Source organism: Salvelinus namaycush, chromosome 34, assembly GCF_016432855.1.
Source record: "Salvelinus namaycush isolate Seneca chromosome 34, SaNama_1.0, whole genome shotgun sequence".
In the NCBI taxonomy this organism is placed as follows: domain Eukaryota; kingdom Metazoa; phylum Chordata; class Actinopteri; order Salmoniformes; family Salmonidae; genus Salvelinus; species Salvelinus namaycush.
Window position 1 is genome coordinate 4,988,560 of NC_052340.1, and position 14,090 is coordinate 5,002,649.

At 45.2% G+C, this 14,090-nt stretch overlaps 1 protein-coding gene across 1 annotated transcript in view; it reads right to left on the minus strand.

Annotated features, from left to right (window-relative positions):
* LOC120029063 (mitogen-activated protein kinase kinase kinase 10-like) overlaps positions 1-14,090 on the minus strand; it is a 38,001-nt gene that overhangs the window by 1,574 nt on the left and 22,337 nt on the right. Inside the window, exons 2-11 of the mRNA XM_038974364.1 lie at positions 8,080-8,260; positions 6,670-6,818; positions 4,403-4,578; positions 4,008-4,254; positions 3,615-3,737; positions 3,216-3,354; positions 2,931-3,043; positions 2,533-2,783; positions 1,763-2,291; positions 1-1,171 (exon numbers count right to left, since the gene is read on the minus strand). The exon at positions 1-1,171 is cut by the window's left edge and continues 1,574 nt beyond it. Coding sequence (XP_038830292.1) covers positions 759-1,171; positions 1,763-2,291; positions 2,533-2,783; positions 2,931-3,043; positions 3,216-3,354; positions 3,615-3,737; positions 4,008-4,254; positions 4,403-4,578; positions 6,670-6,818; positions 8,080-8,260 — 2,321 coding nt within the window. The 3' untranslated portion in view covers positions 1-758. The remainder of the gene's footprint in view (positions 1,172-1,762; positions 2,292-2,532; positions 2,784-2,930; positions 3,044-3,215; positions 3,355-3,614; positions 3,738-4,007; positions 4,255-4,402; positions 4,579-6,669; positions 6,819-8,079; positions 8,261-14,090) is intronic.

A 14,090-nucleotide genomic window follows, 5' to 3' on the forward strand; every position in this document is an offset into this window, starting at 1 on the left:
CGCACTGATTTGGAAGTCGCTCAGGATTTGAGCGTCTACCTACCGTGACTACATGTAATTATGAAGGAGGGGCAGCAGGGTTCACACGGCACCCAGAGGTGCTCTCGTAACAAATCAGGGCAACCCCACAAAACAACTATTAACATGGACACTTCAAGGGCACTCCCAAGAGTCAGCGTACAACGATTCCAACCCTGATGAGAGGCGCGAAGTGTCTACGGCTGGCAAAGCCTCAGCCCTAGTCTTTGGGGAAGGAGAGAGCAGAGACAGACATGAGTCCGCGGAGTGGTTTAGCAGAACGGGTCCCACTATAGGAAATTATGGATAGGGATGAGCACTTAGAAGTGTCTGCCTGGGAAGCGTAATGGCTTACATGTTCCTTTTAGAGGACGGGTAATATATACGGAAGGTTAGGAGGGCACACTGGTCACTAGGGCACTAAAGGTTTGGACTCTAGAGGCTGCGGAGTGGTCACTTAGAGGAATGTTGTCCCACACTGGGCGGCTTTGGAAGGGACACTAAGACAAGTGCTGTCCCGGATGCTTAGGTGTGTACTAGGAAACTAGGGGGCACAAGGCTTAGGAGTAACCACCAGGAGAGAGGTACAGCCCGCACAAGTAGGCTTCAGAGTGGACTCGAGGAGAAGTACTGTTCGCAAAAGGATTGGCTACTAGGAATAAAGTGGGCATACTAAGGAGTCTTTGAAGTGTGCACTAGGAGTAGTGTTGCCCATATACGGTAATGTTGCAGAGTGTGGCTTAGCCGTAGTTCTGTCCACAGAGCTGTGCAGCCTGGTGCTGTTCACACAGGGGCACGGTGCCGTCCAGATCCTGTCCATCCACATCCATGTCCATGAGGTTGGGCCTGACCGCGCTGGTGCTGGCACTGCTGTCCCCAGAGCCCAGGGGACTGTCACAGCTGCTGCCCGGGGATGAGCTCAGGGTCCTGGACAGGGAGCCCAGCTTCCAGGGGTCCGGTCGCACCCTGGCTGGGGTGGGCCGAGGCCGGGGGGCGAACTCCAGGGTCTTGGGCCTCTCCAAGGGGCTGATGATGGTCAGGGGCTCCAAGACCGGGACGGGGACAGGCGGAGCGGGGGCCTTGCGACGTAGGACCCTTGGGAAGAGGCTGGAGGGGTCAGAGAGTCGGGGGATGTCCAGGGTCTCCCTGTAACCTGAGAGAAGAGAGAGAAATAGAGATACCAGAGGGAGAGAAGAGGGAGAGAACAGGGGAGAACAATATGAACACTTTGTTAACAGGGATGGGCCATGACAGGCCATGTCTTATTTTAGGTTCAATTGTAACCTCCTTCCCCCCAGTTGGGTCAAATTGGCTGGATGTCCTTTGGGAGGGTGAACCATTCTTGATACACACGTGAAACTGTTGAGCATGAAAAACCCCGCAGCGTTGCCGTTCTTGACACAAACCGGTGCGCCTGGCACCTGCTACCATACCCCGTTCAAAGGCACTTAAATATTTTGTCTTGCCCATTCACCCTCTGAATGGCACATATGCATAATCCATGTCTCAATTGTATCAAGGCTTAAAAATCCTTCTTTACTCTGTCTCCTCCCCTTCATCTACACTGATTTGAAGTGGATTTAACAAGTGGCATCAATAAGGGATCATAGCTTTCACCTGGATTCACCTGGTCAGTCTATGTCATGGAAAGAGCAGGTGTTCTTAATGTTTTGTACACAGTGTATTGCTTCCTGTTCTTCAATTAAAAGCTCATAGTGACATCATGCTTTCCCAACACACTCACCTGCATGTAGGGGGAGGGTGGGTGGCCCTGGCGGGGGCGGCATGGGCATGCTGCCATCCGAGGGGGTCCTGCGGTGCCCTAGGGTTTGGGCGCGGGGGCGTATCGCCCCATCAGAAGGGGTGCGTCTGTGCCCCCTGTTCATGGTTGCAGAAACGTGGGTGGGCGTGAGGGACTGATTGGGCTCCCTCTTGAAGCTCTCTGCCCTCAGATCCAGGAGGGGGTTAACGGAGGGGACGGGGGGCACCACGGGGAGGGAGACGCCCACTCCGGGGGTCAACGGCAAGTCCTCAAGGTCCGAGGGAAGGAGGGATTTGGTGGAGTTGCAGTCTGAGAGGGAGGAGAGGGAGAGGAGGGTGACAGATGGAGAGGGGTCTGTGCAGGGGAGAGTAGAGTCATGGTGGCGGGACAGAGAGAGGGACAGGGCGCGGCTCGGGGGAGAGGTGCTGCGGCGGAAGCGACCCGTTCGCTGGAAAATGCTGTCCTTTTTCTTGCGCTGCTCCTCTCTAAGGTCCTGCTCGTCCTGTTGGACCTAGACACACACATGGAAACTGGTCAGTTCTTACTGGCATCTACTGTACAATCTACGGTTGTATAATGTCAACTGACACACACACTAGACCTTGTCAACTCCCAGGTGTAGAGTTTAAACCATTATTCAATGTATAAAGATAATCTCTACAGCAGGGGGCAGGATTGAGGATCTTTTCCCATGGTTTGGGTCATTTTGTCCTTCTGGGTGTGTTACAGACCCTTTTCCCTCCCTCCAGTACCTGTAGTCTCCCCAGCTGTAGCAAGTCCAGCCCCAGACCTACAGAGGCCAGTAGGGAGGCACAGCCCAGCAGCAGCAGGTCACTCTTCTTCCTCTGGCTGCAGCGCCGCAGAGAGTCCTGGTAACCCAGCCCGCTCCCCATCCCGGGCCCCACCCCGCCCAACGAGGGGCCTCCCTCCTCCACAGACCCGTTACTGCTGGGCTCTGGGGGCATCAGAGAACCGGGCGACTCCTCCAGCTCACAGTGCTCCTCTATCAAAGAGAGAGACAGAAAGATAAGAGAAAGAGAGTGTGAGAAGGAGAAGGAGAACAAAGCATTTCAATCAGTCATTTTGTATCCATAGTATGTTTTACAATCTCTTTTCTGTTGCAGAAATTGTGATGAATGAAGAGACCCACCCATTTCATTGAGGCTAGAGAAGCCGACGGTCATGGGTGCGTGTTTGGGAGATTTGCCCAGATTCGGGGCACTAGAGGACCACACCTTGCATCCGTCGCCCAGCGACTTCAACCTGCAAGACGAAGAAGATTGGGTCAATACTATTAACTGGTACTATACACCAAACACTCACCAGAATAATGTTCAGAGATGATTCTGACATGCAAATGAAAAAAATCTGAAAGGGTAGCAGACAGGTAGGGGAATGGGCTATCAAGGGGCTGTTTTTGGACCATGACTGTTACCTATCCTCTCCGCCCAGTCTCTCTCTCTGGAGGGTGGAGCTGGGGCCCCAGGTGCGTCCCTTCTTTTTGCTAGCTGCCAGGTCCTCCTTCTTACACACGGCACTGCGGCCCCATGTCTTATTGCCATCGCTAGGCGTCACTGAGGGGCTCAATAACACAGTTATTGTCATTACAACACAACAAATCATCCACAACTTCCTGTTGTGCCGTGAACATAACAAAATGTAGTCCTATTCACTTGAATACAAGATCTAGGGAGGGAATCCACAATATTGGTTCGGATTATATTGACACAATAGCATCCCCCACAATTGAATAACTGGTATTAACTTTTGGTGTGACCTCTGTCCTCCAGTCCCCCTCAACCCCTGTCCCTGTCTCCCCCACAGATCAACTCACGTCGTATGGCCCTGAGGCGGGGTATGACCCCTGGGCTGGCTGGAGGTGTGGTGCTCTCACTGCCCTGGGGTTTCCGCTTATCCACGCTCGGAGACGCCTGCACTGTGATCTTATGCTCAAAACCTGTGTACATACAAAACAGGGAGGAATTACAGTCAAATGATTGGCAGCAAGAATTCCGGTAACTTTCCCCAAATTGCTTGGTTTCACAGAAATCCTGGTTGCATGATTCCCGGAATCCGTGAACCCTCCAACCGGTCTTTCTTAAAAACCTGTGGATTTTGGGAAAGTTACTGGTATTTTGCAATCCTAATAAGGATAGAAAGAAAAAATAATTATGCCCTATTCAAGTAATAGGATAAATGCTTGGGTGCAATACACTCCATCACACACCAGAGGGCAGACTGATGCTGTTGCTATCTCTGCCCAGCTTGAGCAGTCTGCTCTTCTTGAAGTGGCCCTTGCGCTTCTTGACCCTGGGCTTCTCCTGGTACATCTGGTGGATGATGATGTTGAGTTCACGCTCCACGATATCGATCTCTCTCTCAGCCAGCTCCTGCTCTCTCCTCTTCAGCTGCTCCTCCTGCTCCCTCTGCTCCTCGGCCGCACGAGCCAACGCCTCCTCCCAGGAACGCAACTCCTACAGGAGAGGAGAGGGGCATATAAAACAAAAATGTAGATGTAGTGTTACAGCAACATAACACCCTATCGAGGATCTTCACGTTGCCTAGGCAACAGCACTTTCCCACTTGCACTTTGTGGGGGATCTTGACAACATCTCTTCTCACCTTCTCCTTGGCCCTGAGCTCGTCAAACATCTGCTGAATCTCCAGTCTCCAGTCCTCCTGCAGAGAGTGGAAGGACTCCAGGGGCATCTGAAACATGGCCGACTGTTCGATGGCCAGCAGTCGCATCAGGATACTAGTGAAGGATGGGCGACTGTGGGGGTTAGGGCTCCAGCACTCTGGGGATGGGAAGAGGAGGCTGAGTCAATATGACTTAAATGTACACTACCGTTCAAAAGTTTGGGGTCACTTAGAAATGTCCTTGTTTTTTGAAAGAAAAGCAAATATTTTGTCTATTAAAATAACATCAAATTGATCAGAAATACAGTGTAGACATTGTTAATGTTGTAAATGACTATTGTAGCTAAAAACGGCAGATTTTTTATGGAATATCTACATAGGCGTACAGTGGCCCATTATCAACAACCATCACTCCTGTGTTCCAATGGCACGTTGTGTTAGCTAATCCAAATTTATAATTTAAAAGGCTAATTTATCATTAGAAAACCCTTTTGCAATTATGTAAGCACAGCTGAAAACTGTTGTTCTGATTAAAGAAGCAATACAACTGGCCTTCCTTAGGTTAGTGAGTATTTGGAACATCAGCATTTGTGGGTTCGATTACAGGCTCAAAATGACCAGAAACAAATAACTTTCTTCTGAAACTCGTCAATCTATTCTTGTTCTGAGAAATGAAGGCTATTCCATGCGAGAAATTGCCAAGAAACTGAAGATCTCGTACCGAGCTGTGTACTACTCCCTTCACAGAACAGCGCAAACTCGCTCTAACCAGAATAGAAGGAGGCGTGGGAGGCCCCGGTGCACAACTGAGCAAGAGGACAAGTACATTATAGTGTCTAGTTTGAGAAACAGACGCCTCACAAGTCCTCAACTAGCAGCTTCATTAAATAGTACCAGCAAAACACCAGTCTCAATGTCAACTGTGAAGAGGCGACTCCAGGATGCTGGCCTTCTAGGCAGAGTTGCAAAGAAAAAGCCATATCTCAGACTGGCCAATACAAAGAAAAGATTACGATGGCAAAAGAACACAGACACTGAACAGAGAAACTCTGCCTAGAAGGCCAGAATCCCGGAGTCGCCTCTTCACTGTTGACGTTGAGACTGGTGAGTACTTGTGAGGCGTCTGTTTCTCAAACTAGACACTCTAATGAACCTGTCCTCTTGCTCAGTTGTGCACCGGGGCCTCCCACTCCTCTTTCTATTCTGGTTAGAGACAGTTTGCGCTGTTCTGTGAAGGGAGTAGTACACAGCTCGGTATGAGATCTTCAGTTTCTTGGCAATTTCTCGCATGGAATAGCCTTCATTTCTCAGAACAAGAATAAACTCACGAGTTTCAGAAGAAAGGTTTTTGTTTCTGGCCATTATGAGCCTGTAACCGAACCCACAAATGCTGATGCTCCAGATACTCAACTAGTCTAAAGGAGGCCAGTTTTCAGCTGTGCTAACATAATTGCATAAGGGTTTTCTAATCATCAATTAGCCTTTTAAAATGATAAACTTGGATTAGCTAACACAACGTGCCATTGGAACACAGGAGTGATGGTTGCTGATAATGGGCCTCTGTATGCCTATGTAGATATTCCATTAAAAATCAGCCGTTTCCAGCTACAATAGTCATTTACAACATTAACGTCTACACTGTATTTCTGATCAATTTGAAGTCATTTTAATGGACAAAAAATTTGCTTCTCTTTCAAAACCAAGGACATTTCTAAGTGGCCCCAAACATTTGAACGCTAGTGTAAATTCTCAAAATAACAAAGTACAGTGGTTGTCTTTTAGATGTACATGTCTCCCCACCACCTACACCACTGAACAGACCGCATTGCTCTGTAGCACCAATTGCCCTCAGATCCCAAACAATTGTTTATAGACCGACAGATAGTATTTCAAGTCCAAGGATGGGCTGAAGAAAAAGAAAGAGGAGATGAAAGAGGGGAGAGAGAGGAGTAAACAGAGAGCAGACACAGTAGAGGGGTGACAAAGGAGAGATTAAAGGATGAACAGGGATAAGACAAAGGAGAGGGAGAGAGGGATGAAGCGAGAAAGAGCATTAGGAATGCATGGAAATAGTGGAGAGAGAAGTGGAGCAAGAGCCTATGAAATCACCAGTTGGCTGACTGGGAGGGGAACCTACAGTACTCTCACTCTGACCACCAACAATAATAGACTGACAGGCTGACAGGAAGCCATCTTGGTTCTAATCAATAGGTGAAATTGTGCTGACAGGCAACCATCTTGGTTCTTACCCGCCAGCAGGAGTGCGAAGGGCTCGGGGCAGGTGGAGGGGACGGGCAGGGTCAGTTTGTTCATGGCCACTCCGTACGCCACGGCCAGCGCATCTATCTCACGGTACGGAACCTCTCCTGTTAGCAGCTCCCATAGCAGCACCCCGAAACTGAGGAGAGAGGGGGGTACAGCTTAAAATCACTGGTACTGGTCATGATTGTACAGGCTATCAATATATTAACTTAACACAAACTTTATGTTACCTACTAAACTCAGCTAAAAAAAGAAACATCCCTTTTTCAGGACCCTGTCTTTCAAAGATAATTCGTAAAAATATAAATAACTTCACAGATCTTCATTGTAAAGGTTTGAACACTGTTTCCCATGCTTGTTCAATGAACCATAAACAATTAATGAACATGCACCTGTGGAATGGTCATTAAGACACTAACAGATGCTGCAAGGAGGCATGAGGACTGCAGATGTGGCCAGGGCAATAAATTGCAATGTCCGTACTGTGAGACGCCTAAGACAGCGCTACAGGGAGACAGGATGGACAGCTGATCGTCCTCGCAGTGGCAGACCACGTGTAACAACACCTGCACAGGATCGGTACATCTGAACATCACACCTGTGGGAGAGGTACAGGATGGCAACAACAACTGCCCGAGTTACACCTGGAACGCACAATCCCTCCATCAGTGCTCAGACTGTCCACAATAGGCTGAGAGAGGCTGGACTGAGAGCTTGTAGGCCTGTTGTAAGGCAGTTCCTCACCAGACATCACCGGCAACAATGGGCACAAACCCACCGTCGCTGGACCAGACAGGACTGGCAAAAAGTGCTCTTCAATGACAAGTCGCAGTTTTGTCTCACCAGAGGTGTTGGATCGGAGGGTGAAGGCTAGGGCCATTCCCCCCAGAAATGTCCGGGAACTTGCAGGTGCCTTGGTGGAAGAGTGGAGTAACATCTCACAGTAAGAACTGGCTAATCTGGTGCAGTCCACGAGGAGGAGATGCACTGCAGTACTTAATGCAGCTGGTGGCCACACCAGATACTGACTGTTACTTTTGATTTTGACCCCTATGTTCTGGGACACATTATACCATTTCTGTTGGTCACATGTCTGTGGAACTTGTTCAGTTTATGTCTCAGTTGTTGAATCTTGTTGTGGTCATAGAAATATTTACACATGTTAAAGTTTGCTGAAAATAAACGCAGTTGACAGTGAGAGGACGTTTCTTTTTTTGTTGCTGAGTTTATATATTGAGGATGTAAATTGCCACTGAGGGTTTTGAATAGTTGAATTATTGAAAGAACAAGGACACTAGATACTGACTGTAGGTGTTGCACGTGCACCATGCTGTGTCTACTACATGTCCCACAGTAACAAAATAAAAACTGTACAGTTACATGACAGAGTGTTGTACCTCCAGACGTCGCTGCTCTTGGAGAACAGGGAGAGTTTGATGACCTCGGGGGCCATCCAGGCGTAGGTGCCCGCCGCGCTCATCTTGGTAGTCTGGTGCCACTCCCGTGCCAGGCCAAAATCTGTGATCTTCAGGGTCCTACCACCCAGATCTTCCCTCTCAATGGGCTCCAGGATCAAGACTGAGGAGGAGAGGAAAGAAGATGGCGAGAGAAGGGTGGGGGGGGAGGGGTTGACGGTGTGAGGGGGAAGAGCGAAGAAGGGAGAGAGAAACAGAAAGGGAGAGATGGGTTGAGTTTGGTTGGAGGACTAAAGGTACAGTGTAGATCATGCATACCACTAGCTGTACTACAACCTGTCCTTCAACAGAGGCCCTTATCCAAAGCACTTTACACAGCACACCATACCATCACACACATAGATAGAAGGTGTGGTTATTGACAAAAGCAATTCAGGTTAAGTGTGTGATTCAAGGGCAGTGCATCCTGGGGATTATCAGCCAGTATCTGACCCTAGTCACCTGGCCATATTCCTCTAATAGGCTATAGGCCATATCTGTCATTAACCTGTATTTTCCTCAGGTCTACACTCAATATATAGCACCATTGGCTAAAGGTATGGTCACATCAGTGTTCAGGTCTCTGCCTCGCCGACGTTATGCACTGTACCCAGCAACTCCGCTTTGAGAATTTCCATACAATGAAGCAATCGTTCCAAAGTCTCTAGGTGACTTGGGTGAGTCGTTTTCTCCTGTTGGCCTTTCAACACTCTCCTGTCCTCTCTTCTCCCTGCACTTCCTCCTCCATTTCCGCGTGAGGGCTGGCTATGGAAATATCTGGAGTGTACACTGTCCACAGTGCTGGGAGGGAGGGAGGGAGGATGGGGTTTGTACTTGCTTATCTACAGGCGTATGCAAAGGGAGGCGGGGAGAGGCACAGCACACAGCAAAGTCTTTGTTTAGACACGCACGCACGCACACACACACACACACACACACACACACACACACAGAGAGAGAGACCTGGCTCACGTGACACAGGTGTGCCCATAAGATTCATTATTATGCTGACAGGCAGCTAATGTCCAAACACACACAACTAAAAGGTCATGTCAAGTACAGTACATACAGTATATATTGAGTCTTCAACTGTTCAAGATTTGACTATATAAATGTCCTTTTCTTAATCTCCCGATGGCTCCACTCGTCATCAAATACCGTTCTCACATTCTATTTCAGGTCAATCAACAATGTTCTGGGTTCAATGGCATGATAACATACTGTATATGTCACAAGAGCACTTAGGCAATATTGCCTGTCTGTCGGTCAACATGCACATTGGTGGTTGTGTGTTTGTGCGAGTGTGTGTGTCTGTATGTGTGTGCATGTGTTCTTCATGTGCTTGTTATGTTTCACATGCGTGTGTGTGTGTGTGTGTATAGCCTCCACCCAAGTCTCATCTGAGGGACGGGGAATAGGGGATGGCTGCTGACATTGATAATAAGCCATTGTCATCCCCCAGCTCTCTTTTTCTATTTCAATACCAACTGTCTCTCTCCCTGTGAGGGACAGCTGTCTTCCCATTGCTGGATGGGCCCTGTGTGTTTGTGTGTTAGTGTGTGTGTGTGTGTGTGTGTGTGTGTGTGTGTGTGTGTGTGTGCCTATGAAAGATGGAGAGGGAGTAAGAGAGAAAGAGAGGCAGAGAGAGGGAGAGAGAGAGAAAGAGAGTGAGTGAGAGAGAGAGGCAGAGAGGCATGAATGTGTGTCTGTTTGCATGTGAAACTGAGGGTGTGTCTGTGTCTGTCAGAGTCCATAAATGCGTGTGTTTGACTTAATACAGCGTTGCTTTTGGTGTTTGACTACAGTATGTGCGCTGTACGTCACAGTGTGCGTACAGGTGGGGCGTGCTAGTGTTTGTGTCTGTGTATCTCAGTGAGCTTGAGAGAGAGAGACAGAGAGAGAGACAGAGAGAGAGACAGAGAGAGACAGAGAGAGAGAGAGAGAGATAGATCATGTTCACAGATATTTGTGATCAAAGCAGAGGCACCTGCTCTCCACTAGCTCTCATGTTGTCCCCATGTCTTCAGCTCCAGCACAACACTTCCCAGCGTAAGCATACTGATAGCTTATACAAATACTGATAAAATATATACAAATATTTACACTTCTACTGTAGCGAAACGTGAAAAGCAACACAGCGCCGTTCCTGTTCATATATATTATTCACAAAGTGGTAAAGTATTCTCGTCCTGCGTGGCAATAATGTTGACATCAGTTACTGGCACCCAGAAAAAGACTAAGTGCCATTGACATTTTTCTAGTGCCCATTACATTCCTCCGCCACAGCACAGACCTGAACCACCCCTTTGTCTTTCCCTTGATCCCTCCTTCCCTCCACCCCCCCATCCCCAACCACTGGACCCTGACCCTCATCAGAGAGCAGAGGAATGTTGTGAGTCAATCTTTACACAGAGGCCTGATAAAGGCTAACCATGGAGACTTAACCTTAGTGATCAGCCTTTAAAGAGGCAATCTGCAATGTCTACATGGAGGGTCATTGGTTGCATCCATAGCTCTGTCTATGAATTTGAGAGTGGTTACATTTCTCCAGCCCCATCCCTCAGCTGTTTACCAAAACGGAGCGAGTGCTTTGTTAAGGTTAGTCATGGCAACAGGTTATGTTAAGTACAGGCGGCTGATACACATTGGAGGTGGAAGGGAGTTTGAGAAAAGTCAAAACGTTTAACACTGTACTATTATTATGCAGCGGTACATTTATATTCAGTTGAAGTCGGAAGTTTTCATACACTTAGGTTGGAGTCCTTAAAACGTGTTTTTCAACCACTCCACAAATTTCTTGTTAACAAACTATAGTTTTGGCTGGATGGTGCAATTGTTGAGAAAGTGAGCTTATGGTTGTGTGGGGGTAAGGGCTGAGTGTGTGTGGGTGTATGTGTGTATCCCACAACTGTTGCGAAGGAAGAAGTAAAAGATGTTAGGGACAATAGAGGATGATCCACAGATATACATAATACAAATCGAGGTGAGGGCAATGGAAATGCATATGGTAATTGATCTTCTTCAATTCGGTAAATGGCACTGTATGCTCTTTTCAAAGAATGGATCCCAGTCGGTTCAGGGCTATGGGATACAGGGGGTCGAGGGTGGTCTACCGGGCATTGGGATGACAAGCCATCTCGAGATGAGGCCTTTTAGCGGGTGGAATAGTAGGGACCAATTGGAGGTTTACTTAGTAGAAATGCAAATATCATGGTACAACTATATAGACACTCAATCATTATGTTACTTTTTAATAGTACGTTTACAAAAATATATTCTGATTAAAAGAATGAAAGGTGTGTCTCATTATGGTAAGTGGTGAAATAAGTATAGCCAGTTACAATTGTAATGGCTTAGCAGATAATAAGAAAAGACGATCAGTATTTACCTGGCTAAAAGAGAAGGATTATAATATCTATTGTTTACAGGAAACCCATTCAACAGTTTTAGATGAAGTTTTGTGGAAAAAGAACTGGGGGGGCAAAATATATTTCTCCCATGGGCAAAGAAATTCAAAAGGGGTGATGGTTTTAATTAACAATAATTTTGATCCAAATGTGCAAATTGTCCAAACAGATCCTCAAGGTAGATGGATTATTTTAAATATGTTATTGGACAATAAACAAATATGGCTTGTTAACCTATACGGTCCGAATAATGATGATCCAAGCTTCTTTGAAAATATATATAAGAATTTATCAACTCTACAAGCAACACTAGACTCTATTATTATAGTGGGAGATTTTAATACGGTCTTAAATACCTCTATAGACCGGAAAGGAAATCACACTACAAACTATCACCCTCAGGCACTTAAGGAAATCATGAATGTCATGGATATATTGGAATTAGTGGATATATGGAGACTTAAATACCCTGATTTAGTGAGATATACATGGCGGAGGCTGAATCAAGCTAGTCGTCTTGACTACTTTCTTATACCATTCTCTCTGGCACCAAAAGTTAAAAAAGTGTTGATAGGGGACAGAATGCGGTCGGATCATCACATAATTGGCATATATATTTCTCTTACAGAATTTCCACGTGGGCGAGGATATTGGAAATTTAATCAAAGTCTACTAGATGATAAATTGTTTAGAACTAGGACAGAAGATTTTATAACTGACTTTTTCAGACATAACATAGGTACAGCAGATCCCCTTATTGTATGGGACACTTTTAAGTGTGCCTTTAGAGGCCATGCAATTCAGTACTCATCTATAAAACAAAAGCAATTTAGATCAAAAGAGTCCATATTAACAAAGGAAATTGAAGGACTAACAGTACAGTTAGATAGCAATAAAAACAGTACCATAGAGGCACAGAATAAGTTAGAGGAAAAACAAAAAGAAATGGAGGAACTTATTCAAGAAAGATCCAGTGTAATACATTATAAAAATAAAGCGAACTGGATGGAATATGGGGAAAAATGCACCAAATTCTTTTTCAATCTTCAATATAGAAATGCTACCAAAAAAAATGTATTAAAACTTGTTACAAATGATGGAGTCACGCATGATTCACCAAATGATATTTTGAAAGAGGAAGTAAAGTACTTTAAGAATATGTTTTCGTTTCAGGCTCCTCCATCTCCACTAACTGAAACTAATTGTATGGATTTTTTTCCTATTAATAATGTAAAATTAACATCTGTACAGAAAGACTCATGTGAAGGCCAAATTACAGAGGAGGAACTGCTTGATGCAATTGGGGCCTTTAAGGATGGGAAAACTCCAGGGCTGGATGGCATACCAGTGGAAGTATACAAAACTTTTTTTGATATACTCAAAGGACCATTATTAGCTTGTTTTAACCACTCCTATATAAATGGTAGATTATCAGACACGCAACAAGAAGGTCTGATATCGTTATTACTGAAACAGGACCCAAGTGGTATATATAAAGATCCAGTCCAATTAAAAAATTGGAGACCTCTTACACTTCAGTGTTGTGATGCAAAAATCCTAGCAAAATGCTTGGCGCATAGAATAAAAAAAGTTTTGTCAGATATTATTCATCCTAATCAGACAGGTTTTTTACATGGACGATACATTGGAGATAATATAAGGCAAGTACTGGAAACAATAGAACACTATGAAATATCGGGGACACCAGGTCTGGTTTTCATAGCTGATTTTGAAAAGGCTTTTGATAAAGTACGACTGGAGTTTATATATAAATGCCTAGAGTATTTCAATTTTGGGGAATCTCTTATAAAATGGGTTAAAATTATGTATAGTAACCCTAGGTGTAAAATAGTAAATAATGGCTACATCTCAGAAAGTTTTAAACTATCTAGAGGAGTAAAACAAGGTTGTCCACTATCGGCATATCTATTTATTATTGCCATCGAAATGTTAGCTGTTAAAATTAGATCAAACATTAATATTAATGGATTAGAAATCCGTGGCTTAAAAACTAAGGTGTCATTGTACGCTGATGATTCATGTTTTCTTTTAAAACCACAACTAGAGTCTCTCCACGGCCTCATAGAGGATCTAGATACCTTTGCTATCCTCTCTGGATTAAAACCAAATTATGATAAATGTACCATATTACGTATTGGATCACTAAAAAATACACATTTTATATTGCCATGTAGTTTACCAATTAAATGGTCTGACGGAGATGTGGATATACTCGGTATAAAAATCCCAAAAGAAAGAAATGATCTCACTCCAATAAATTTTTATAGAAAGTTAGCAAAAATAGATAAGATCTTGCTACCATGGAAAGGAAAATACTTGTCTATTTGTGGAAAAATCACCCTGATTAACTCTTTAGTCATATCACAGTTTACCTATTTGCTTATGGTTTTGCCTACACCTAGTGACCTGCTTTTTAAATTATATGAACAAAAAATATTCCATTTTATTTGGAACGGCAAGCCAGATAAAATTAAAAGGGCCTATTTATATAACGAATATGAATTCGGAGGGCAGAAATTATTAAAT